At 36.4% G+C, this 27,776-nt stretch overlaps 1 protein-coding gene and 2 long non-coding RNA genes across 6 annotated transcripts in view; 2 read left to right on the forward strand and 1 right to left on the reverse strand.

The window, feature by feature from the left end:
• Ent2 (Equilibrative nucleoside transporter 2) overlaps positions 1-2,983 on the forward strand; it is a 911,561-nt gene extending 908,578 nt beyond the window's left edge. For all 4 annotated transcript variants that reach the window (XM_067124916.1, XM_067124915.1, XM_067124914.1 and 1 more), the window contains one exon: positions 198-2,983. In XM_067124916.1, coding sequence (XP_066981017.1) covers positions 198-287 — 90 coding nt within the window. In that variant the 3' untranslated portion in view covers positions 288-2,983. The remainder of the gene's footprint in view (positions 1-197) is intronic.
• Positions 2,984-6,679: 3,696 nt separating this feature from the next.
• LOC136850877 (uncharacterized) lies at positions 6,680-15,166 on the forward strand. Its single transcript, XR_010856769.1, has 4 exons — positions 6,680-6,797; positions 8,292-8,444; positions 9,898-10,001; positions 14,083-15,166. It is a non-coding gene; the product is annotated as an uncharacterized lncRNA (long non-coding RNA).
• LOC136850878 (uncharacterized) lies at positions 14,033-27,263 on the reverse strand. Its single transcript, XR_010856770.1, has 4 exons — positions 27,169-27,263; positions 21,589-21,829; positions 15,174-15,709; positions 14,033-14,910 (listed from the first exon to the last, which is right to left on the reverse strand). It is a non-coding gene; the product is annotated as an uncharacterized lncRNA (long non-coding RNA).
• Between the last annotated feature and the right edge of the window lie 513 nt (positions 27,264-27,776).

Below are 27,776 nucleotides of genomic sequence, written 5' to 3' on the forward strand. Positions count from 1 at the left end.
TGAAAGCGTGAGAACACTCGTTAGGGGAATCCTTTCTAGCAGCAGAGTTTCAACTAACGCCTCTGGCAAGATTAGCCTGTCATGCACTGAGCAAAATGCATAGGTAAAATAAGAAGGTTTGTCTCTGTTTGAACACTCTATGATTGATAATGGAAAGTAGTGGTACAAGAACTTACGATAACATTTTATTGTTTCAGATTGTTTGTACATGGGCTGTTACAAAAATTTCTTTTGAAATCCCAGGGTATGAATTCCCCATGAGGAACTGTACTGATCGTCTTAGCTAGAAGGAGGTGGTTACAGACATAGAGTTTTTACATTGAAATTAGGTATAGTAAGATTGAAAGCCTTGTTTGATGTTCAAATTAGAACTGTTTCCTAAGTAAAAAAAAAAAATCCTGAATTTTCAAGGCTTTGATGCAAGAATGTAATTTTTTAATGTCATAGTTTGTGTTAACTCGATCAAAGATATGAAAAAATGCCTTGCCGAGAATGATGCAGGAACAGTTTTTTAGTAATTCTGCATACATAACTAAGAATGTAAAGTGTGAAGTTTTATACTGTTATAAGTATGCATTTACACTAAATGGTCTCTTCAAGCATTGGTATTAAATATGTTATGTTGGTGCCGCACTACTAAACGGGAATTAATAGTAGTCATATTTAGGACCCATATGAAGCGAGTTATTGTCAAGGCCTTTTTTTCTTTTTCAAGAAAGGACAGATTTGTGATGTAAATTGTAAGTTACTGAAATTTGTACAGTACAGTACATTGTTCGCTCTAGTTCCATTTTCGTAACAGCATGAGGGAAATGATAAAACTAGGCTTTGTAAACTGAAACCTAGAATTACAGCCACTGTAACATTTCAGAATCTGAAATTTGTGCATATTGAACTGCCTTTTGCCTTTCAAACTTTAGCTGGATTTGCTAGGCTCCCCCTGGGGGCTGGGAAATCCTGTTAATGTAGAACTCTTAAACGAAAACAGAATAACGACCTCATTATCTAAATATCCCCTAGGTAAAAGCTGTTTGATGTTGCTGGCCATAGTGTGCAAGAGTTACATTTTGGTTGAAGCATTTATGATAAATCATAGCAAGGCTTCCTTTTCATATACAGTGAATAATTCCTGGATACATCATATATCAACTGAAATTGACATAACCTTTTGCTTTGGCAGTGGTATTTGTCCTTGAATACAATTCAATACAATACATGTAACTTATAAAAACATAGAATTGCAGATGCACTTGTGAAAAGTCTTTGGCAAAGCTGTTGTACAATGCTATGAACATGTAAATACTTTAGGTTAGTACGAGTTATGAAAATGGATAGCAGATCTTCACAAGTATAGGAAAGCAGTTGTATAAAGGTTTTGCAGGTTTTAAGAATTAAAATCATTTTGTACTTGTATATTTATTGCCATAATGTTAAATCTTGTGAGTAACAGTATAATTAAAGAGTATAATAATGTTTTCTTATGAATGAACCCCCCAAAGCTATGTGTATGATACAAAGTGACTGAATTATGATATCAAACAGTAAAAATATATACTGTACATTTAATCAAATGTGTATGGTAGCATATCACTCTTTTTACAGCCATACTTTAAATAATTGATGAAAGTTTTAACACCCAAGTGCAATGTCTTTTACAGATACAGTAATTAAGTTTTGTGAAAATGAGGAATTGGGTGAAAACTCCCATGGTGTATAAGTCATAATGAGTTAAATCTCTGTATATTCAGGATTCTGTAATAATTTAGAGTCTCAGGTCACAAAGAATTTCTTTTTGTATTACTGATTCTTTTTTATACAGATCATCAACAGCTCTTAGTATAGATACATCTCCCATTTTTCCCCGAGTCAATATGGAGATAAATTACGATTGCATTCAGTTTGTTTTGAACAATTCCATAGATATTGTATAATTTCAAGGCCAAATTTAATTTTTCCTTTTAGGGTTTTACTGCATTTATCTACCTAAAACTTCTGCCCTATCACAATTAAATTTCATTTGACAGTGTAAAATCATCTCTGTTATCTAGAGAAGTCAAATGTCTATAGGACAAATATTCTCGTTACAAAGTTACTGATTTTTATTGAAATGTTATCACTGGTTTAACCATTTTACTTGCTACTTGTAAGTCTTATTCCTGTTTTTGTATTTCACATCCAGAAAAGTGATTGCTTTTGTACTATATAATTCATCTGCTTACATTATCAAATCAGTGTGACTCTCTTCCTTGTTACTCCAACACTGTATTCGGATTCTAGACGTACCCATTATTGGGGATAAAGTTTTAACTGTCGTCGCACTGGTTTGACTGTAAGTTTCAATAGCTTTTGTTTAGATGCCTTCGGAAGTGCATTAATTATAGTAAATTCAGAGTGAACCATATAGTCTTGAGACATGAGTGCATCGCACTTAATATATTTTGTTTTCTTTTAGTACTTACTGTTGTATGTATGAAAACCTAGTTTTATATGAAAGGAGTGTACTTTGTTCACTTACATTTGGTAACTGCCCGGAGAAAACTTCAGCTGTTTAACTGTGTTATTGCCAAAAAAGTGTTTCAGGGGAGGGTGCACAAAATACATTGCATTACGTAAACCAGTGTTTTTTCTAAGTCATGTATAGGGAACTAAGTTTTACTTCTTGTGTATGGTTCGTTGTTGTGCATCTGTATTATGAGATCTGTATAGAAAAATCAGAATCCTTCTTGTATTATACATACAGTTTGTTGCTGCAGAGGAACAAACACAATCACATGTTAATTTTAATGTACACAAGTCCTTTCCCGGTAGTAATAGAAAATTTGAATAGGACTATTATTTATTGGTTATAGTTATTTTTATATGATTCTGACTTTGTATCATAAAGTCTGTACAAATAGGAATGACTCAGAAAACAGGTTTGATTTATTAAAGCAGAGTACAATCTCTAAGAAATTACTAAATACATTGTTCCTTGTTAATAATATTAGTAGTTTTATTTCCTAAAATGGCCTGATATTTTGATATGTATTGTGTGTCTGTTAATAAAGCGTGTGTGAAAAATAAGTGGATATATTTTTTTTACATTTTTCATCATTTGAAAGGAATTTTGAGAGTTCTGGTGGATGTATTTTGTCTTTATTAATGAAGGAGCAAGACTTACTTGTCAAACTCCTTTGTAAATGTAAAATGAAAAGAACTTTGGAAGAAGAGATTCAAATGTATACTGTATTATAATACTTTTTGTTTAGTTTTATTCAAGTATAATGTCCAGCAATGGTAGATGTTCCCAGAAAACATCTCTTTGATATTTTTGCTTCAACCTTTGTTATTTTGCTTTCTAGTTATGTATTTGATTTTAAATTTTCTTGTTTAGTAATGTCTGTATTCCAGCGTATCTGCATTTGTTTTTGAGATTGATGTTTTCAGCTACTATTTTTTCATTAGTAGTTATACCAACCACATGCTGTCAGCAACTCCTTAGTTTGAGGTTACCCTGTTTTGGTAGTACTGTACTGTTCTCCTCTTCTTAGAGTATGTTGTAGGCCACTTTTAGGAATTCATACCATTTTTGTGTCCAGATCCTTGGTTATTGATGCTAGGGGCTTAAAGTAATTGATTTATTTGTTTAGTCATTTCTTTCAGGACCTTTCATTTTTTAGAGTTGGTATTACTTATACTGTGTTTTTTCAATATGGTACGTAGTATCCTGTTTTTGTTATAGGTTTTATTTTATGCTTTTACAATATGCCATCTGTGTTTTATCTATTACGTTTCTTAAGGACAAATTCCATCTTTTTCAGGCTGCCACATTTCTTTTCCTATGTGAGAGACTGGAGTTGGGATTATGATCCATAATTTTAGGCTACCTTATTTGTTTGCATCGGCGTAGTTGCTCATCTGAGGTCATCTTCTGCATGGCAGTGGGAAAATATGCAGAGAAAGAAGTTGCTTCTCTGAAATGTCACTTCTTCATCCAGGATATTAATCTTAAAGTTTGTGAAAAGGCTGATGTTGCAGTACAAAAACTTAGTAGTGGAAGACTAATTAAAAAAACCTTTTATTTTTAATAGAGTAGTCACCCCCTTAATGCATGGGCCTGAGATTCCAGGATCTATTCTCCCACAATTCACTGTTGCCTGAAAAAAATTCAATGGAAAAATATTATACAAATGGAAAATTTCAGAAGTTTCCATCCACCCAACACCAGTAATGGAAAGTGTTGGAAAAATATAAAGTTATTGGAGAAGCTGTATTAGCTGATATAGCTACTGCCATGTTTCTGGCAGATATTTTAGAAATAATGGAGAGGCACACTGCAACCCCGAGCATGTGTTTCAGATGAAGGGGACTCTAAAGAAGTTGCTCAGCAAACCTCTGTCCACCAAAGCCTCAACCAGGCACCAGGCTTTAAAGCATAAAGTAGTAAGTTAATGGAGAGCCACATATGATAAGGCCTGACATTGTTTATGGCTTATAAAGCATGGACTGCTGGAAAGTATTTACCTTTGCTAATGCATCAACTGCTATCAAAGCAGCAGTTGACTGTTAAAGCTAGAGATGTTAAATTCATGCTAGAGGATTTTATGAAAGGAAGTGATCCCTGATTTCAATGGGTTTTCAGGGATCAGCTGAGAAGTGAAGAAAATCATTCAAACAGCAAAACAAGTTTGGGGCGAGCAACTCATGGAAATGTTAAGAGGAAGATGTGAAAAATCATATTGAAGAACGTTGTGAAGTTTTAATGAACAAGTTCCCAGCCCGAGAAGAACCCTAAAAGAGTTCAGAGGTCTGGTTAAACAAATCATTTATAACTAACTAACTTTAGTGAACAAGTTGAAATGCCTCTACAGCATTCAGACTACAATAGAATGGATATCATTATGCTAGTCATAAAAGGAAGTAGGTCAAACAAGGTGTAACATGTAATTCATAGGGAAATAGCACCATAGGCTAACCATGCCATCAATGCACATTAATTTTTATGTAGCCCCAAATATACTAAAATGTAAGCTTAGGGCCAGCATAGTCTACAACTAAATCAAATACATCGAGCGCTGGCTTAAGCCCAAAATCATAACTGTATTGTTGGAAGCCCTCTGTTTCATATAGAGTATCAAACAAAACTCGCTAATGTATGAAAGTAGATGAGACACAAAAACACCAAATTGAGAAGACATCATGCTTTATGGACCATAGTTAACGTAGGCAAAGTTCACTACAATTTGTCAGCATTATCAAGAACTATCAGCACCAGTAACAATGGGAAGTGGGGTAGAATGTCAGAGTTTTTGGTTAAACTAGACCTGGTGGAGAGTAAGGGGTGAGGAGAGGCTCTTTGCACTGATGCTGAAGGCTGAGAAGAGTCGGAATGAGCAGAAGAGGGACAGTCGACAAAGAATGGTAAGTAGGACCAGATTTTAGGAACAATTAGTATGCGTGCATGTCATCAATTGGATCTCCTTTTTATGCTGTTCAGCAATGCTAATTCCTTCGTTTCATTGTCTTAAGTGATGAATGGCTGAAAATATTATGGATTATGAACTTTCTCTGCAGTTGCTAAAAACTTAATCATTATATTAGCTTCATAGCTCCCTATGTGGCCTACTATTGCTCACACCAGACTCCTAATGCATCACCATGATTCAAAATACTGTATCAAGTGGTGTAGGGACGCAAGCTAGGTAAACTAATAAATTTTGAGACGAGGTGCTTAAGTAGGCTTCAGCTCCATCTTTAGATATTCACAAGGTTTTATTCAACGTCATCTACTGTATGTTGGTGGTTACCCATCCGAATACTGAACAGACCCACTGTTGCCTAATTTCACTGGTTGGCAGATAGGTGTAAATTGTATGAAAGAGTGCCAAAATACTTGAAAATCTTAGCACAAAGATTACTTTTAACAAAAGCTTCAAATCCTTAGTATATTGAAATCTACAACAAAACATATTATATTGTTACTTTGTTAATTATATTTATGGTAAATGGTTTTGAAAACTTTTGTGCAAAAGGGAGGAAATTATGATAAAAAGTAGACTAAAAAAAATGTTTTTAAAAGCTGGTCATATGAAACAAATGGGGTTTACCCTTTAGTATTTTACCCGTTTTCTATGAGTTGTAGATATAATAGAAAATGTAGATTGTCTTCGTACGATGGCTATTAAAAAAAATGTAACAAATAAGAGCTTGAGCTTATCATTTATCAAACTTTAATGTGAACATGTATTGTCTGATGACGTTTAAACCATCATCTTTACATTAAGGTAGAATGCATAGTGAGGGGTCACGACCTGGTCGGGGGAAGGAGAGAGAGAGAGAGAGAGAGGTTAAGTTGGGTAAGGATAAAGTCTAGTTCATATCATTAAGAAAACTGGTATGGAATTTTAATTATAAAGTTGCCATTACCATTTCCTTTACAATAGGCTTAGGTTAATTATGGAATACAGTAAACCAGAGAAAGAGAGTGTGTTTGATCCTATTCCTTCAATTGTGTTCTTTTCTGAAGTATTTCCAGGATGAACATTTGAGGGCGAATGTTCAAATTTACTGTTATTCAATTATGTTTAATTTGAAAAGTTTCTTTTCCCATTCCAGCCTCCGAAAATCCGACTAAAAGCGAATTACAATGAACTGTCAAATAACTAAAATAGCTTTCAAGCATGACAGGATTGTTATTGGAACCGTGACTCGCTCCCCCTGGCTGAACCTGCTCAGTTGTCAACTAACTATTGTGTGGTAAGGATAGGCCACATACTGGACCGGCTCTTTCCAAATTGTTTAGCTACGCTAAAATGGAGGTGAGAGTCTTCCCGGTTGTTAATTTGGTATGGTTTTCTTTTTCCAGGATGTGATTTTGGCCCACGAAAAACAGGACTTTATAAATTAGATTAGGAAATCCCATATCACCATGGTCTCCCTAGTCTACCGAGAAACTAAGGGAGGTTGAGATGCTAGTAAAGCTTAACATGTTTCAGTTATTATAATGGAAAATTATTGCTAACCTTATGTTCAGTGATGTTTAGTTGAAGTAGTTCTTTGGTTAATGATTTAACTGGTTGCAACACAATTTTCGTAAGTTTTGCTTTGAACTGATTGGTAGCCACATATCACTGTTCATAGTTTTTTCTTTATGCAATATAGGTGGCTTACTACTTGCCAAAGGTATGGGTAGCAGGTGTATTGCCCAAACACATGCACAGGCTTAGGCTTCAATCACAGTCAATACAAAATCATCCCCAAAGACATAGTTCAATGGCTATAGCACATTGCCCCAAGGTAGGTTAGGTTGGAATGTATCCATGTTAAATTGTCTTTGCTATGCGTATAAGCAGACTGAACTATCACATTTGGGGGTGCCAGATAGAGCAAAGGTCCAATCCAGGTCAAGGCACAATGCTTAAGGATAGGTTAGGTTAAGGGAAGGTATGATTATGATGCATTCTTGTTGAAATATTTCTGAGGCCAGGTATTTACGATCAGTCCCAGAATTCTTTGGCAAAGCACACTGACCATTCATGGACAAGGCAAAATTATTCCTTGCTTGCTTGCAGTGAATTTGAAGGTGAATATGGGTACTTTATGGTGAGTTTAGAGTTCTAAACAGGCACAGAAAATGACAGAAAGGAAAATTAAAAGCACTATGGAGTTTGCCTATAGTTCCCAGTGGATGTCAGATATGACATTGGACTCTGGGGGGTTGGGAAATAAAAATGACATCATTTTATGTCAAGGGAATCCAAGAAGGTTAAAATATCACCCATTGATATGTAGAGGTATTTCTGATTGGAATAATCTGGTAAGTGCACTAGGTACAGTGGATGCAGAACTCATCATGCTCCACTCTGTATCTTTCTCCCACTCAAACATTGAGCATGTGATTGCATTGCAAAGAGACTACACAACATATCAAAATTGAAATGAAATAATGATACATGACTAGAAAGAGAAGAATGATAGGTTTTCACGATTACTATAGGGCTCTGGATATTGTGTAGGCTAAACTACTGTTCTGTTACTTAATTGATATTGTTACTTTCTATGAGGCCAGACCACCGAACTGTTCAGTAAGTTGAGCTGCTAGCACAAAAGTGCTGTATAATCAAGCAAGTGTGAACAATGATAAAAAAAAAATGCTGGCATGTAGCCACATCCAGAATACCATTTTCTACAGACTTGAAAGTATTGCAATAAGTTTATGTATTTAAAAAATTACAAACTTATCATAAATTCTTTTTATTAAACGTTCATGAAATGTTACCATTTGTGTAAATTTAATACTCTATTATTTTCAGGTTCACAGGATATTCAAGAGCGGTAGGGTACGGGGATTTGGCTGCTTTAACAGTTTATGTGTGGTTGAACTGAAACTGGCATGCAGACTAGAATTATTCATCCAGACACACTTTCTGTGTCAGGCCATCATCACAGACCAAACATGAATGCAGGTGAGAACTATTGTAAACTGATGTACAGGTGTATTGAAAAACTTTTATAGATAAAGGTACCTAGCAGACATGAAATTAATTTCAAGTTAACATAGAATGTTAAGAGGTAAATGTACTAATCTCTGTACATAAACTCAGCTAACCAACCCTTTTGGTAATGAAGCATCCTTAGAAGCTACTTCAGGCCATTGGCAATCTTTTATATAGTGAAGTAAGTTCAAAGACTTGAAAGGGTGTTACACTATTTGTTTTTGGTCAAAATTTTTCAGCAGAGAAAAATATGGCAACAGATTGCCATATTCTGTGTGGTTACAGTTGGTGCAAAATTGAGGATACAGTTTTGTTTAAAGTTGGTGTTTCAACTTATTTTATGTTGAAAGCTTTCATTTGCCAGGACATGGTACTTCTTATTAATGGATGTGTGCTTCTTACAAGATTATATTTCAAATAGTGCTTACTTCTTGTTACAAAATTTAAAATAGTGCTTACTGTACTCGTCTTGAAATTAGAGTGCTGTAATTACATTAAGCATCTTCACCCACAAGAAATCTTTTCTTTTTTCCTTTCACTGTACCTCCGTTCATATTCTCTTTCTTCCATCTTACATTCCACCCTCTCCTAACAGTTGTTTCATAGTGCAACTGAGAGGTTTTCCTCGTGTTATGCCTTTCAAACCTTTTTACTGTCAATTTCCATTTCAGTGCTGAATGACCTAATAGGTCCCAGCAGTTGGCCTTTGGCCTAAATTGTATATTCTGCTCTATTCTTTTGTTTTTCTGTAAAGCTATGCAAATACTGTTTTCTGGAAGGAGTTTTTTTTTTTTTTTTTTTTAAATGTAATTAACCATGTCCATACATTTTCATAATCTAATGCCATTTGTATATGCACATATATCGTGGGTCATCTTTTTGTTGTAGTAATCTGTACACTTCTTCCCTGTAGGGAGGTAATGCTGTCAGTGCACCTCACACAGTGCACTGTATGCAGTGCATGTGGTTCTCTGCAACATCCCCTTGGCCCCTAGCTGCAACCTCTTCCATTCCTTTTATTGTACCTCTGTTCAAATTCTCTCTCTCCCATCTTACTTTCCACCCTCTCCTAACAGTTGTTTCATAGTGCAACTGCAAGCTTTTCCTACAGTTACACCTTTACAACCTTTTTACTCTTTTTCTCGTTCAATGCCGAATGACGTAGGCCCCAGCTGTGGTCCTTAGCCTAAATCATTCCAATGCCAATTCTTCTTCTTTTTCTTCTTATCCAAACTTAGGGCTCTGTTCAGTGGAAGTTTGCCCTAAAATTAATGGCTTTATAGCTAGTTTATTTTGAATAAGTACAGCATTAAATTAATGGTAATACTACTGTAGTAATAATAATAATATTATTGCCTTTGCATTTCTTGAATGACAGTAGCTATAGGTAACAACAGTTTTGACAGTATTTTTTTCATTTCAGGTCATTCAGTGAAGGAAGACAGTATTAGTGAAGAGATTAGTTTTCTGGAAGATATCAGTTTGTGAAGAACCAAGAGGATGCTATTTGCAAGACAGCAGTAATGTGTAAGTTGAATCTTGGCATTGTTGACTAATAAAACCTCACTGTTTCTTCTTCAAAGCAGAGAGCTGGTCATTTCTTACATCTAAAGTTTTAGAGCAGTCTCATGTCAGATTCAGAGTAAGGGTTAATCAGTGGTCTGGGAATTACTAAAATGATTCTCTCTCTCTCTCTCTCTCTCTCTCTCTCTCTCTCTCTCTCTCTCTCTCTCTCTCTCTCTCTCTCTCTCTCTCTCTCTCTCTCTCAATAAGGTGAAGATATTTAATACAGGGCTGATGTAAAAAATTGCATGTGATATAAAGAATTAGAGTAGGTTAAAGCAACAGAGGGAGTAGAGGGTATTTTTGGAATGAGATGAGTAGTTTTTAATGGAAATAAATAATATTTTGATCATTGGGTTTAAGTAGACAGGTAAAAGATTGAAGAGTGAACCTATTAAAAATGTGACAGGCTATGTATTTTGAAAATTTAATATTGGAGGATGCTAAGTGGCTCTGGTAGAAAGCAGAATTTGAAACAAAGGAAAGTGTACTTGAGAGTTGCCATTTGGGTTCAGATTGGGAAAAAAAATTGGATGGTTGGGTGGTGAAACAAGTAATTGTTGAAAAGGATTGTTGCTGAAGCCATGATATGAGGAAGATGCACGGAAGAATGCTGTAGCCTAGTCCTTAGGAGGTAAATGTTTTATGTACTAGATTTTATGAGAGTAAAACCTTGTGGGCTGTGTAGAAGTAAATATTCAGATGATTTTTTTAATGACCACTTCATCATATCAGTTTTCATGCTTTTATAAGTATTCCTAGTCTTGCACTAATTTGTTACTATATGGTTCCTGTCTTAATGCCTTTTCATTATTATATAGATACTTTTTATGTTTTATACCACTTAAAATGTGCTTTTGAAATCCATGTACAAAATTTTCTTTTTCTAGTCATGGTTTACATTTGTCAGCCATAGTAATTGCTCTTATTCTGAATCTTTTTTGTGAATTTTACAATTAAATTTTGGTTAAATATTTTTGACATTTTTAAGCTGCTGGTTTTTATTCCATTAGCAAGGAAACCAAGAGTATCATGCTGTTGAAATACCTGTATAGGCCAGAAACATTAACTGTCTGTGAGGGAGCCTTGAAAGGATTCCTCTACTCTTCAGCCTAAAATATTGGTCTAACTTTTCAGACTGCTACTTTCACATCTACTACTTTGCAAGATGCTGCTTGCTGTTACTCATACATTCGTCTTTGACACCAGACTACTTTTCCAGCTTCTGAACATCACCAACATTTTATTTTTGTAACTTAATATTCTCACAATTCAGAGAAATTTGTGGGTAGATCCGCTGTAAAGGCAAAAAAAAAGTTTCCCATTTTCTGCCTGTACAGGTCTCAATATGCATAATAATTTGGCTTCACGGATGGAGTGAATACCAGTTGTTCAGTATTGAAATATATAACCAAAAGCAAAAATGGAAATTCATAAAATGGTTTAGAATAACGAAATGTTTTCAGTCCATTTTATTCTGCCTTTTGATTACTCAATGTTGCTTTTTTTTCATTTTGTGGCTACTTATTAATTTCTTGGTTTTAGTGCCTTTGTTACTGTATTGTTTTATATTAAACAATATTGGGTTTATTTTCCTTGTCAGTGGAGGGTATTACTGTAAAGGGGTTTGTATGATAGTACAGTTGCAGTATAAAATAACACCTGCTGGGTTACCATTTCCTACACAGAAATACTATTTGCTCAACTTTTCATTAGTTACATATGTATCTGTTTTGTTAAATCCCTTATTGTAGTAATATTTGGAATTGTATTCTTCCTCCTCTTGCCTCTGGCTACTTCATCTTTAGTATGCATCTCTGTTTCCTCTTGACTTAAGCACCACTAGTTTTATTTCTTGGTGTATTTAAGGTATCAGAGAAAATATACCCAAACCTCCTTTAGAATGTTGGATTATTGTAAAAAGTTGTAATTTCTCACAAAGTACATTTCAAGTCCTAAGACCAGCAGAGTTTTGACCTTGATAATTGCTTCTTGTTCTCCAAATCAGAGCCAAAAACACACACATCCCCAAAATTTTTTTTTGTATCAGTGATACAGATTGCTTTTGTTTTGAAAAAATATAGCCTATGATAACTTCTGTAATTGGAGCACTTTAAAATGATCATTGTTAGATTGTGATTTAGCCTCCTTTCTTTTCATCAAGGGAACCATTTCATGTTTTTTCATTTCTAGTTCCTTCTTTCAGTACCTCAAGTGGTATGTGCATACTATCATTTATATGCAAAATGGGCTTTTAGTTTATATATAAATGAACTTATTTTGGGTTTCAAGTTAAAATGTATTGAAATTTCGTATTGGTTCAAACTAATTAATGACCATGAATTACAGCTTAAATTATGAACAATTTTTGTAATATTCATTGTCAAATCATGTCAGGAAGTGGGTACAAAAAGCATCACTGGTCATTAATCATTGTCTTTAATTTCTGTAATCTTCAGATACATGTGATATATTTTTAGGCATTTTTTGAGCTGTATTATTTTCATTTTTAAATATGCATAAATACCCAGGTCAGGATTTGCATGGGCACAAGTGTTCAACTTGGCATTCTCTATAAAGAGAAGGGTGATATCCAGGATTGTGCAAACTACAGAGGAATAAAGCTAATGTCTCACACCATGAAAATCTGGGAAAGAACAATGGATCAAAGAATTGGGGAAGAAACATCTGCAGGTGAAAAACAGCCTGGTTTCATGCTAGGAAGAGAAACGACAGATGCAGTGTTTGCCCTCTGACGTGATGGAAAAACACTGGGAAAAGCAGAAAGGATTACACATAGTATTCCTAGATCTGGAAAAGGCTTATGATAGAGTCCCACGCCAAGAGGTTTGGAAGTGTATGGGAGTAAAGAGAAAACTGGAGAAGTATGCGAGGTGGGTCCAAGATATGTATGAAGGAGCAAAAATGCAAGTTAGAATTAGTGTTGGATTAACTGAAGGGATACCAGTAAGAGTTGGTTTGTCAGGGATCTGCTTTAAGTCCATATCTTTTGGACCTGATTATGGATGTGCTATCTCAAGGAACGAGAGATCAATCCCCCTGGTGCATGCTCTTTGCAGATAACATTGTGTTCTGCAGCTCCAATAAAGGGGTAATAGAGTTAAAACTAGACCAATGGAAGAAGGTACTGGAAGACAGAGGATTAAAGATCAGTAGAAGGGAGACTGAATATTTAAGGTTTAATAGAGATCAAGACTCCGAGATTAGTATGAATGGGACAAGGTTGAACCAAGTAGAAAAATTTAGGTATCTTGGTTCAGCAGTAACTGGTGATGGAAATTTGGATGTAGAAATTACACACAGTGCAGGCTGGATGGAAAAATTGGAGAAAGATGTCAGGTGTCTTGTGTGACCACAGAATCAACATCAAGGTCACAGGAAGAGTGTATAAGACAGTAGTGAGACCAGCTTTGATATATGGAGCAGAAACATGGCCAGTAAAGAGTGCAAGAGAAGAAATTGGATGCGGTAGAGATGAAAATGCTTAGCTGGATGTGTGGAGTACTGTAACAAAAATGGACAGGATCAAGAATGAAAGAAAGGGGAACTACTAAAGTTGTAGAAATATCAAAGCAGGCCCAGGACAGAAGACAGCAGAGTGATGCAGATGGAGTTGCCTGGTGGGAGAGCGAGAGGAAGACCGAAGCAAAGGTGAATGGATGTATAGAAGATCTGAGAGACAAACAATTGTCAGAGGACGACGTGTTTGACCGAACCAGGTGGAGGAAAGCTGTCAAACATTGACCCCACACAGAAGTGGGAAAGGATGCAGAAAAAGATGTGTGAATTACTTATAGGAGCCACTATGACATGTCAACTGCCATGTTACGTTTGTTCTCCCAAACTTTACAATGCCAGTTGCTGAAAGTTGAGCAAATAATTCCATACAAAAAAACCTGACTTGGTAATTTATGCATATTAGGGAAGGAAATTGAGGGATATTCAGGGTGGGTGAAAAATAAAATCCATATTCCTATTACAAATTTATTGAAAACTAATGTATAATATACGTTCTTTATTCTAGGGGAAAATAAAAGGAAATCTTCATATTGCAACGTAAGCATCGGTGGCGTCAACCAGTTTCCTCAAATGGCCAGGGATGGAATTAACAACCTGAACGACAGCATCTGGAGTGAGATCTGGACTTGAGGAGGCCATTCATGAGGCCCATGTTGCTCCATCCAATGTCCTGGAAAAGTTGGGCAAACCATGCACACACAGCTGCTAAGTCGGGTGGTGCTACATCCTTCACGTTTGTCATCCCAGCCAGACACTGTGGGCCACACACAACTTTCGATGAGCAGTCAGCATTTATGGTGTCATGCAGGAGATATGGGCGATGACTGGATGCCTTCATTCCACACTACACAGTCACTTTCGGCTGAGCTTGCATCTTCTCAACCACCATATTTGGATCGTCACGTGACGCCCAGTAATGACGATGAAACCACCATGCAATGCAGCCTAGTCACTCTAGATGATGTTTCCAAACAGTTCAGGCCAATCTTGATGCCAACCCAGCATAGTCCAGTCTGCAGTGCCTTTAGGTTTTAGCTCCTACAAGTAATGGGGTTTCCATGCAATTCTTAACGCAACACTACGTAATGTCGTTAGTCCACTTGCACTGTTGCATGTTCTCCAATGATCAGGATGTGGTTGGACAGCCACTACTTCTTACAGCATTCACAGAGCCTGTGGTCATCAGCTTTGCATGATAACTTTCTCTACAGATGTACTGTTGCATCCCTTTACCACTCATGCCGCCATCTCTGAACCCCAACAATGGAATTCCACACTTCCACAGCGTGCTGCTATCTTGGCTTGCTCCTGAACAGTTTACAAGACTGGCCATCTAGAACATAAAAGATATCTCCATTAATGTTTTCATTGTGACTTCAGTGCTACTGGAAAATTCTATAAGCAATTTCTAATGCCTAGTTACTTTTCACCCACCCTGTACAGCATAGGATTGAGAAGGCTAAGCAAAATAATGATTTATAGGAAATTATCCACAAAGACTTTTCATGAAGTGTGAAACCTGCTAGATGAAGCTAGAGAGAAACTTGTAAAAACTCCCACTGTTTATAAAAAATAAAACAAAAATCCCTTACTTACATAATTTTAGTGTCCTCTACAAAAATGGGCTGGACCTATTTCGTTGGCATCCCCATGTACACACAGCTGCCATGCTATCAGAAGCTGAATGTTTTGTCTTCAGAGATCCTTAACTTGGGAGAACTGGTATGGAGTTCTTCTCTTAACGAAGGTACCTTATAGCATAGTAGTCTACAACTGCTTCGTTGAAATCTTGGTTGCTAAACCATAGCCAATCCTTGAGTCCTCTTCAGATATTTTTACTGATGGTACAGGTCAACTTCCTACTTAATTCTCACTCTGGTGGCCCTTGGTGACCCATGGCCACTCGCACCAGACCTTTCCACGTTCCCCTATTGAGTGCTGTGTCTCTCCAGTTATTCTCAGGATCCTCCACTCCCAAATTCTCTTATATCGTTAAGAGATATCTGTCCATCTCATCCTTGGTCTCCCCATTGGTTTCCTTCCTTGTTATTGATCCTTCCATCTTTCCAACTCATCCTTCATCTCCCCACCGGTCTTCTTCCTTTTACTGATCCTTCCATACCACTTTAATTCTGGAATATAAAATGTCAACTTTAGTTTGTCTTTCAACTCACCAACATAATTTCTCTCCTCACCAACATAATTTCTCTATCTCCACTTGGCTACCATGGAACAAAGTTACCTGGGTAAAATTATGAATAATGGGAAGCAAATGTTGTGTGATTTTGTAAATTTATCAGTGAACTAGGTTCTTTGACTGCAAAGTCATAATCCATTCAAGAATTTTGGTGGTTATCAGTTCTTTCACATATGACTGATATAATACCTGGAAAGTATCACTTCAGGGGATTTAAGGTAACTACAAAAGAAATGTAAGGTTTCTTTTCATCAGATGTTTTGTAGATTCAAGTTTCACTCTGTCTTATATTTCATAATGCACTGCACAACCTATGTGTTGGAAACACTATCAAATATTTTAGAAAAGTATAAGAACTCGTCACCAATCATCCATACACTTTAGAGTACAATATCTAGATAAACACGACAACTTAACTATTAAGATGTAAACATTCACCTTGTGAATGTATTTAAAATGTGGCCTTCAGTGCTACGCAAACATCTGTACTTATGATTTCCCATTACCATGAAAATATTTCCCTGCTTTTCAGTGGGAGAGAGAACTTTAATTCTTCCTGAATATGAAATCATAACTGTAAGCTCAAACATAAGAAATACCAAACTACCTAATGTGATTTCTTTGGTAGCTGACCTGAAACCTATCTGAGTATACCACTGCAATAATAAACACTGTGAAGCCAAAACGAGGAGACTCAAGTGTCATATTTTAGACCATTTTAGTTTACAATTATGTCCCAAATCACCACAACAAACAACAATCCTTATTTCATGTCCAGCTTCATACTAAGCTAATCAAAGCCTTTTGAAAACCAGTAATACCAAATAGTGTCCAAGAGATTCCATTCACTCGAAGGTTGCATTTTGGGCTACTTTACAAACCTTCAGTTTTGTAGAAGTTACTCCAAGTTTGACATCCCAAAGCATTAGTACAAACTAATGACCAGCATAAGAGAATTATTTCCTTTAACAACTATGAATCTAACTAATGCAAATAACTAACTAAAGGTAATGAAAACCTAATTAAATTATTTGTGTACTTGCAAAAACAGCAACACTCAAATCAGACTGATATTACTGCTATGTATGCAACGCAATATAAAAATTCAATGAAAAGCTACTCTGGGTAAAATAAATCTTCACAGGTTGAAATGCATTAAATTTCTCAGAGGAAGCTAGGATGGTAATACATGCTAATGAAGTAACAATTACATTCCTGTTTCTGACCAAGTCATTATAGTAAGTACCAGAAACCACAAATAGTGGCAGTCAAACTAACCTGTTGACCTAACACCATTAAACTGATTCCACTAACTGGGTAAAAGAAACACGCTTAACCTTGGTGTGACAACAGGTTCAAATTCATCATCTGAAATCAGATGCTTTGACAATAACGAGTATATCAAATGCTCTCTTACGCATCATACCACAAAACAAGAAAGCCATCAAAAGCTGTGAATTTTCTATAATCAAGGAGTATGAACCAAGTTCAATGTTTGATCAAATAATAACTGGCTAAAGAAGCACATATGAAGCCTCATAAAAAAAAAAAAAACTAAAAGGACAATCACAAGTACCAACGTGAAAGAAGACTGAAGATTCAGAGAAGCTCACCAAAATATGAACAAGATCATCATCCTCCATACATTGCAAGAAGCAATAACAGGATCTTAATAACCAATACCCACTAGAAAATGGATCAGATAAAAACTGCTGCAGCAGCCTATTTTCTTTTATATAAAGCTGGAGGATGTAAGATAACTCCTCCATCCTATAAACATAACTAACGGTGATGGGAGTCAGTCAGGAGTTTGTGGTGCCAACGGAAAGTTGTGAGCGCTCTCGATTATGGTTTGTCAGTTGGGTTTGTAAGACCTTCTTTTGTTTATTAAGATCGTGAGCTGACCTATGCAAACAATTTAACAAGAGCAGGTAAATACAATAAATAGTTGTTACAGTATATATTAGTTAGGCTAGGTGTTTATTCAACAACCTACGATGATTTAATTCAAGCCATCTTGGCAAACAAACCAAGAAACAACAATAATAATATACAATGAACAAAAAATTCACAGAAAGCAGGAACAGAAAATTAAGAGCAAACATCTGTCAGACAACAAACTCCATGGAAATGAGGCAAGTCAACAAACTCCATGGAAATGAGGCAAGTCAACAAACTCCATGGAAATGAGGCAAGTCACCTCATGGCCAAATGAGAAGGGGTCAACTTCAAAGTCTAACATTCACTTTCACAAAATAAACTTTCTAACAATTTTTATAAAATACATTTCTATCTAATACTTCTAACAATAAGTAATCTGAGTCTGGCAATGGCAGCTATAAAAGTGGTGCTCTGAAACATGCTAAGCAACAAAATACTTTAATCCAATGATGAAAACACATTCTTCGTGTTTGTCTTAAATGGTTGAGAAAAAGCCACTTTATACACAAAATTCAAGTAAATTCAGAACAAGATCTTTTGACCCTCACTAAGGTTTTCTTCAGCTGTACTGAGAAAAAATTACAAAGTTTACAAAGGCATAAAGGTACAAAGACAATTTTTGAAAAGGGCAATTAGAATGGAAACTGTCAGTCTAGGGGTCTTCCTTGAGCAACATATTTCTTGAAGGCATCTTCTTGTTATTCTATAGTAGATTGGCTGTTAGGCATATTAACTGGTCTGTGAGAATGTCTTCGGAGGTGAAGGCCTCGTTTCCTTGGAAAGTATCCTACTGCCTGATGAATGCTCCACTATTCTTCTTTTGTTGGTATTACTGTATGCAACCTGCAGATAACCTTTGCCTTATCAAAAAAAATCTGATGGTCCAAATCAAGACAGCATTTTTATACTTGGCTAATCTGACTGAGCAATCTCTTCCAGTCTCCCCAACATAGACTTGGGCACAATCTTTACAGGGAATAATGTAGACACTAGAATTTAATTCAAACACCAAATCAATTTTCTGTTGATCCAAAATCCTGCTTGTTTTCTTTTTAGCACTGCTAATTTTTTAAAATAAGGCAGTTTTTAAGTATTTTTGAAGTTCACTAGAAACAAAACCCAAGTGAACTTCAAAAGACGCCTTCAAGAAATGAAGACGCTCAAGGAAGCTCCCCAGACTGGCAGTTTCCATCATAATTGTCCTTTTAAAAATTATGTATTTGTACCTTTATGTCTTTGTAAACTTTGTCATTTTTTCTCAGTACATCTGAAGAGGACCTTAATGAAGATCAAAAGTTCCTGTTCTGAATTTACTTAAATTTTATTGCATAAAAGTGGCTTTTTCTTAACCAAAAAATTTGAACACACCACTTCAACACTGACAATCTCAGTAACTCATCATTGACAGCCAAGTTCAGGTAGAAAATCCTCCTTGCCTAACCACACACAGCAAACTTTCAACAAATGTGGCAATATTCTCGTATCTACTACGCAGTACTAACTGTGACTAACCTATCATACATGCAGCCTTCCCCAAAAATATAGGAGGAAAATCACTCAAGTACTAATACAGATTAGGATATATTTGTTATGGGCAAACACAACCCCATAAAACGGAAAATAATGTGTAATTATAAACAAATCACTGAAGAACAACACGAGCTCACCACCATGAGTTATGTATCACTCGACATAAGACAACAAGATGCTCACAAAACATGTACGCAAACTGTAACACAGTGGGAAAAATTTGGTCAGCAAAATACCATGCTGTCCAAACTATGTAAAACAGTCAACCATTATAAATATCTTCAGCACCTATCACAATTTCAGCAAGATGCAGAAAGCAGTGCAAGAAACAGTTAACACAACATTACCAATAACCACAAATCGGCAAATAAAAACACTGATGCAGCAGCTCTTTCAATCTTTATCTTTTACTGGTTAAGTGGCTACAGGATAGTGCCTTTACTCTGTAAGAAAATTACCAATAATTGCAAAAGCAATTTAAGAGTAATTTATCAATATGGAAGATGCAAAATCCCATGCTGATTCAAAACATCTGGCACTAAACAAAGATACTGTACAACATACAATTAATGGCACACATACAGTGCATAGCCAGTGAGCATCAAAATTACTCCTTTTCCACATAAAAACAAGTCTTCATAGTTTAAATTATATTTACAATCTCCTATACCTGGGACTGCTGCAAAATGTAAGATCTACTAAGTGTTGTATAAGGCCATAAACCTTCAACCACAACTCTTGAACAAGAACAAACCCATTAAGATGGCAGTACTACACTAGCTTACAGGATATGACTAGGCTCTCTGTAAACTGAGAAATAACAAACATCAAAGTGCCCCAAACCACTGAAGAAATCACATTTACTTACGCAATAACTTCAATGTCCTTACATCTTTGGGTAACTATTACAAGGAAAAAGTAACATCACAACATCCAAAACATACACATCACTGACTGACATTGTAAAAGTACTGGAACAAAAACTTCCCTGGCCTAACCAGCCATGTCTTCATACAGCCTAAATCCATCTCTACTTCCTGGTTCCTCAAACTCAACCAAAGATATCATACTCTTGTACTACCATCTGAGGAAGATAAATCATCGAAGACGAAGTGTTTCATACTGTCCTGTACTGTCTAATAACCTGAATTTATTCCTGTATCCTCACTCTCTCTATATCTCACTGCTACTACATGTACAGATGGGTACCCAGAGATACAACAGTGTTAGTAATTCCTCACAAAGTTCATTACTGTATTACTCTATCTTGATTCCTATGTGACATCAACTAACACAGATGTTGCAATTCAACTGAACTTGCTGTCAAAACTCAATTTAATTATGACAAGATATTCAAATTCAACATCTCAAGAAAATGAGCTGACCATTTACACAGAGACACAAATCAAGACCTTTTCTCATAAACACTATAATCAACTGCTTATGTAAAAAATCAAGACCACAACTCACAGCTGACCATACCTTCCAAGAATGTCATATGGTCACAGGGAAAGTCCTCTGCACCAAACTGACATCCAATACAATTTTCAATCTACAGAAATAATTTAATGAGTAACGACGACAATGGCATATTAACATTTCATAAAATATTTAGTGGTGTAAGCCTATTGTGTTTTTTCTGTGCATTCTAGTTCTCAGAGCAGTGTGGAAGCGCTGCAATTAATTTTTTATCTTCCTGACAATTCTATTTTCATAAGCACTGGCATCAGCATGTACGTTTACGTATTGCATTATGGAAGCTTGGATACACAGTGTAACATAACTGTGTCAGCAAAACACATAAGAACCAAGCCTTTCATTTCCATGGTACAGTTACCTAAATAATCACATAAACAATGTTTTCCATGTACAGTACTAACCCCAGTCACAATTATTTACAAGAAACAATGACACAAAAAATACTTCAAAGGGATTATGAAATTGTAATATCAAAGATGGTATTAGTTCACTGAAAGTGTAAAAAAAAATTAATTTGCTTTCTTATTGGCCATAATTTTACATTGCAGCCGAGTCCAATGTTAGCCAGGTGAAATGGAAAAACCTGACAGCTGGTTAAGTTATGAATGAAACTCTGATTTTTCTGAAGTCCCTAAGTTTTCAAGATTTAATTAAATGATATTTAAAACACCTTAAAGAATCAAAGTTCAGCTAAGTAATATGCACCCTATCCTTAAGAAAACTAGCCAACAGCATAGCCATATATCTCCAGATTAAGTTATAATTTTAGATACTTATTTGCATTAAATTTCAGCCAAATGAATATTGCCCAAGTGAGAAAATGCCTCTACATACCAATCATTTATCAACTACCATTCTAATTACCTTCATTACAAGAAAAGAAGCACAACACTCTTGTCCTGTAGGTCACTCGGGGATCACCTCTAAGGACTATGTTGTATGGCCTCCACTAACATGGCAGCACACATTAAGACTTGATGGCAGCACACATTAAGACTTGATGGCAGCACACATTACGACTTGCTGGTTCCCACGTAGTCCCTTAAGGGCAGTCCTTCCAGTGTGGTTATTTGACTTCATTTTTTTCCAGATTTAACTCCTACACCTGGAAGAGAACTTCAATTTTAATTGCAAAATATTAACTGTTGGAAATTACAAAACAAATTTCATTCTGATATAAGCTTCGGATGTAATGATTCAACAAAAAAAAACTATGTACACACAACAACAAAATAATCCTAAGGAAATCTCTTTGAGGATCAACTTCTGGCCATTTTACCTGTGTTTGAAATGGTAATCATCTTGCTATTAAAGTACTTCTGATTTTCACAACCAAAATATCTTTCTAATGACTTCTTTGCTTTCTTCCACTGCATGACAACTGACTTACTGCTTTCTTGCACTTCATAACAATAGCAGCTCCACAGTTTAGAAAAACTGCTTTCTACTTATCGCTTAAATGTATCTTTCCATTGCTGTCATTATCACCTGAAAAAGGTTACCTAACGATCCAAGGCATAATATCCCCTGCACAAACCAGAGTTAATGCTCTGCAATACACAATAGTATTTAATCTCCATACCATGAACATAAGCCAAAGCATGTACAAGATCACCATGTAACTGAGTGACTTCAATATCTTATCCAAGGATAAGTTTTCAAATCTAAAAGTTGTAGCCATTGCTCACATGTCCATTAAGGATAGAGATTAGCAAGAAAGTCCTTAGCCAAAGACCCAATGAAAAGGACATTACATTCCTACTCTTCGGAAACTCCAGTTTCCATATCACAAAGACAGGTTTTAACCAGGTTTAATTCTTTTAGTGCAATTTCCAACAATTACAGATGGTACTGGACCCCCAAGGGGTCAAGTTCCTCAGGCCCTAGTGACTCCAGGCTAGGTGAAGGTACTGTTGTAGGTGAGGGCCTAGCCCAAAATAAGGCGAAAATAACTGCCTTGTCTTTAGTAAGACCTATCTTATCTGACTAAGGTTGTGGCTCTCTCTCTCTTTAGCTGTGTCTAAGGTTACTATGGAAAGTTTCCATAGAAACTTCTTTACAAGGAACTTGTTCTGAACAGCTCAAAGGTCGACAAAATTATGAAATGAAGAAGAGCATACAGATTCCATGGTAAAGTGTGTAGCAGAGGCCTGGGAAACTCCACTTTAACACCTTGAAAAACATCTAGATGTCTTTGTCTTCACACAAGCCTATAGCCAAAGCCAACATGGCCCTTTAAGCCTTAAAGGCTGCTACCAAGAAGTTTCCTCATGCTTGATAAAACAACAGAAACCTAACCATGTTATTTATAGAGGTATCAGTGCTGGAAAATCCCCTTAATGTGGGACCATGACTTACACCCTGACCACTGGTGTTGGAAGAATTGATGAGTAGATTCTCTCCCAGCACTGATAAAGGCATCACTGTGAGATCCTGCCTTGAGCTCACCAGAACCATGGTCCACACCAGGCAGTCATCTGTAGCTTGTGGGACTGTGATGAAACCTTTCATCCCTCGGCTGCTGGTGTCCACCACTGAAAGAAACTGGAAACCCAGCCTTCCCTGGTCACCTGGGGTAATCAACGCCAAGAGACAACTTACAAAGTTGCTCTAATACTACACTGATAACTTTCCTGAAACCTAGAAAGAGTAGGAAAGGCATTACAGTCTAGACCTAACCAAGGAACAGCTTGGTGTCCCTGCCCACGCTTGAGGACCTTGCACTGGTGAACCAAAAATTGGCAGAAAGACGACTTTTCTTAGTCTCAAACAGGATGCCCATAGCCCACTGTCTACAGCCAGCCTTTGGATGTTGAGTCCTTCCATTACTATTACTTATCTCAGTGACTGAGTACATCCACTAAAATTTTCATGATGAATATAATTACCTCCAGCAAAGGTAATAACTCTGGACAAGATTATGTGTGTAAATTTGACCAACTAACAGAAAAGGGGGCACAGCATTAGATTAAGTACTGTACTTAGCATTTGCTCCTCCTTAAACATAAAATTATTAATATCATCTAAGAGGCTTACTCTATTTGAGTACACTCTAATTGCTCTATATAACATAAGAGTGTCAAACTCATTGTCTTTAAATAAGGTCCAATCTGCATTTAACAACCCTGGGAGGGAGAGGAAAAAGCCTGAAAATAGATATTTGTTCTCAACCTAGATCAGGACCAAAAGACTAGTATCTTCAATGCAAAATCCTTGTATAGTAATTCTCTTGCCATATCACAGGTCCTAGGGCTCCAAGAGAGGGTTTAAAAGCTTCAAGAGGCTTTTACTAGAGACTCAAAACAGCTCTGGAGGCAAGAACTAAATCCACCAAGGTTCCCAACAAGAGTTACAGTGTACCAGGCACCTTAATTACACCTGACCTAAAGATCTCCTGTGGCAAAGGTTGTAAGCAATGTCTCATATAGCATCACCTACAACACAGTGAAACCAAGACCTAAAAACTCTAATAAGTGGAACTGACAGCATTTAGAGCAACTAGGAAACTAAGAACTTAATGAAGTTGACTATAGAGGTGCATGCTCAGGAAATACCTCCAGCCCAACTCCTGAAGAGAGAACTAACCACTGCCTCTGAAAACAGTAGTTGAACCTCTTGCCAACTTGAAGAAAGATCCTCAGTCCACACCAGACAAACCACACTCTAGCACAAGATGGTTATGGTGCCAACATGAACATCTGAATCATGTGGAAAATGGAAAACTTTAGCAAGTGGAAGTTTTAGAAGAGTTTTCTTAAGAATGAGCTCTAAGGAAAAATACTAAAGAGGCAATCGAACCCAAAATCATTCCTCTTAAGACTCCAAGGTACCACTAAGAACATCCTATATTCCTCCCATCCTCTAAACTTTATATGTACAGTATCTCTCCTCCAATCATAAAATGAGAGATGTAAGGTTTCACAACCAACTACAGTAATATTGCTGAAAACACCTGCCAAATCAGTCAGAAGGCCTGTAAGTGGAATTCAAATATTGGTAACTCTGTTCCTAGTGACGAATATGTCTACATTTTGTATTATTAGTTCTTAAGGAAACTGACATAGTTGAAAATTCAGAGCCATTCATTAGACAGAATACTATTCCCCTTGTTTAGTTGGTCCTTTAGCATACTGTTCTTCTCCAGAACAACCCAAGGAAATGCCACAATCTTCCCAGCTTCTGCCAAAGAAGGGTCTTTCCTATTCTGAGTAAAAAGGAATAAACAATAATGACAACATCTTGTTGGATACAAAATATTTAATGATGTCAAATATATATATATAATGTATAAATATAAACCTACACATTATGTATATATACCTACATATGTGTATCAATATATATATAAACCTAAAGAATGGAAGACAGTTTGCCTGATAACATTGCCACTTGTGCTCTACTCAACATACACAATACTTGAAGTTCCTCTGATTGCTAAAAATTCAGATTAGAGGTGTGAAGACAAAATCCAGAATGTGTCTGCTGAACTCCTACCAAAACCAGCAACAGAAGTAGACTGACTGGTTAAGAGTGTTTGTATCTATTGGTCACTGGTGGGAGAAATAGATGGACCTGAGATGGGTATTCATAGAAAACAGAGTGCTCTTGTTTTTGTTTCAATATGTCGAACTACAGCTGGCACAGAAGTAAAAACTATATAATGGGGAGGTAAGGTTCATTTCAAAAATTTCTTTTAGGTCATTAAAGTAATTTCATGTGTAAATTCAGACCTTCATAACAAGAATTCATCTGCAATTCAGAGGCATAAATAACATGCAAGGGCAAAAATAGTACCATATCTGTAGTCTTGCCTAAGTAAGAACAAATACTGCAACTTGACTGGTAAACAGAGTCCAGCATTTATGAATGAAAAGGCAGCATGAAGGCAAAGATAGTTTCTGACACATGGAATTCAGACCAAACTGAAATTACAGGGAGAGTACAACTGTGTTCTTGAGTCCTCAATTCCTTACATTCTGGTTGATTATCAAGCTTTTCCTCAAAAAATACATATACTGTATATGACTATGATCAATCACAGTAACCTACAGTAAATACAGACTGAACCTTAACCATTATGTACTGCACAACTAACCTTTACTAAAGCTAAACATTTGGTTGGTTATTCACCAGCCAATAAAAGGGCTAGCCTCGTTTTGGTAATTCTACAGAAGGACCCATATGGAGACCTTATTCATTGGTAGAGGTTTTAGACTGAGCAATACAGAAAAGGGTGTATATTATGCAGTCAAAGTATGACAATATGAGAAATTTTTGAGAGATAATTTGCAAAATTTACCATCTTTTGTTCACGTTTTTACATTCACCGCCATGAGGCTGGTATGCAACTTGGCGCCTCCAGGAGCCTTTCTGCAGAATTACCAGGTTCCTTTTCCAAATTTTGTCCAGCTTATGATCAAAGGCACCACAGTTACTCAAGAAAAATACTTGGGGATCCAGAGGTAAAGCCCTGGCAGGGGTTATATCTCCCTTGGGTGGGTAGGGTAGGGCAAAGTTTAAGGTAACAAGGCTAGTGTCCAATTCGACTTAAATGAATATACCAGTACTGCAGAAAGGGGCATTCAAAGCATAACCTCTGCAGCCTTTGGTGGTGGTGTTCTTCTGTTTAGTGATGATATAAGCTAAATGAGCTGTCATTGTTACTGGTATGGGCTACACACAAAAAATTAAATTTAGGGGTACACCTGAAAACTACCACCACGGCCTGGATCCCTCCAATCACTGACCAGAATATTGATTGCATATTGATTATGTTTACGATATTTGTGGTTTTTTTTTTACTGTTTTTTAAGTTCAACCCCAAGGGAGTGACACTAAACACAGCGCCCATTTTGTACATAACCTGGTAGTTACCGAACCACAGGGGCATGATAATAGTCTTCAGTTTTACCAATTCAGGAGCTAAGCAACAGTATTACAACCTAACCTACCCTAGAATGGCATGCCCTGATCTAACCAGACCTTACCTTCCTAACTTGACCTTGGGAGCCGTGCCCTGACCTGGCCAGGAGGGACTTTGGACTCCCCGGACCAGCCACCAAAAATAACACTAAACATAATAAAGGTCTGATACCGCCGTTGTGCAAAATACCATCACGATTTCATTAACGTGGTTCAAGTTATTTAAACTATTTCTTGATAATGAAGAACAACTAGGTCAGGTTATGGTTCAAGTTACGCTCCCTCGTTTTCCAGAAATGTATAATTTTGGATTGATAAAATCTAGTAAAAATAATGCACGGTTAAAAACGGTTCTCGAGTACGTGGTACTCTGACACCTTTGGGCGAGGTCATACCTGGTCAATGGAGCTTACCTAATATTTAATTAACACAATCATCCTTTTACAGACTAACCAATCTAACACACTTGCACAATAAATAAACGATCTTTCACCGAAAGTCTTCTAGATAATGTTAAATTACCTCGTTTTCCTGAGTAGACGAGCAATTCACGCCGTGTCCTGACGTTCCAGCCTCCAGGTTCTGTCGTTCCACCCAACATGGCGTCATGGCCGTCAATCAAATGTCAAAATCCTGATGACAATGAAAACGTATAAATATACACTTCGATGAATCTGTTTTAACTGATTAACAGAGCAATTGCATTAATATACGCCAAATATACTGTAAGTCAACATAATCCTATCTATCTTTGGGCTTACCTCATGACAAGGTCCTTCGGTCTCATATAAGCGAATGTACGTTGTTTTTTTCAGTTACGTATTTGCAGTGTTACAAACGGTTGCTATATTATGGCTATAAAGCATCAATATTATTTGAGGTACAGTTTATCTATAGGTAAAAATCGTTATAATGTCAAGAAAATATAACTACGATATTTTGCTTTTCAAATACCAATTCGATAATATGAGTATTATAATTGTGTTTGGTGCTTGTCTAATCGGCATTAAATTTATACCTGCATATTTGGAAGATACGTACAAGGTAATAGAGAATAATCTGATGTATTTATCGTAACATGACAGCCAATCACAGAACTTTTCCACGGACATAATGATCTGACTGATAAA

The sequence above is a fragment of the Macrobrachium rosenbergii genome, chromosome 22 (genome assembly GCF_040412425.1).
Source record: "Macrobrachium rosenbergii isolate ZJJX-2024 chromosome 22, ASM4041242v1, whole genome shotgun sequence".
Taxonomy (NCBI): domain Eukaryota; kingdom Metazoa; phylum Arthropoda; class Malacostraca; order Decapoda; family Palaemonidae; genus Macrobrachium; species Macrobrachium rosenbergii.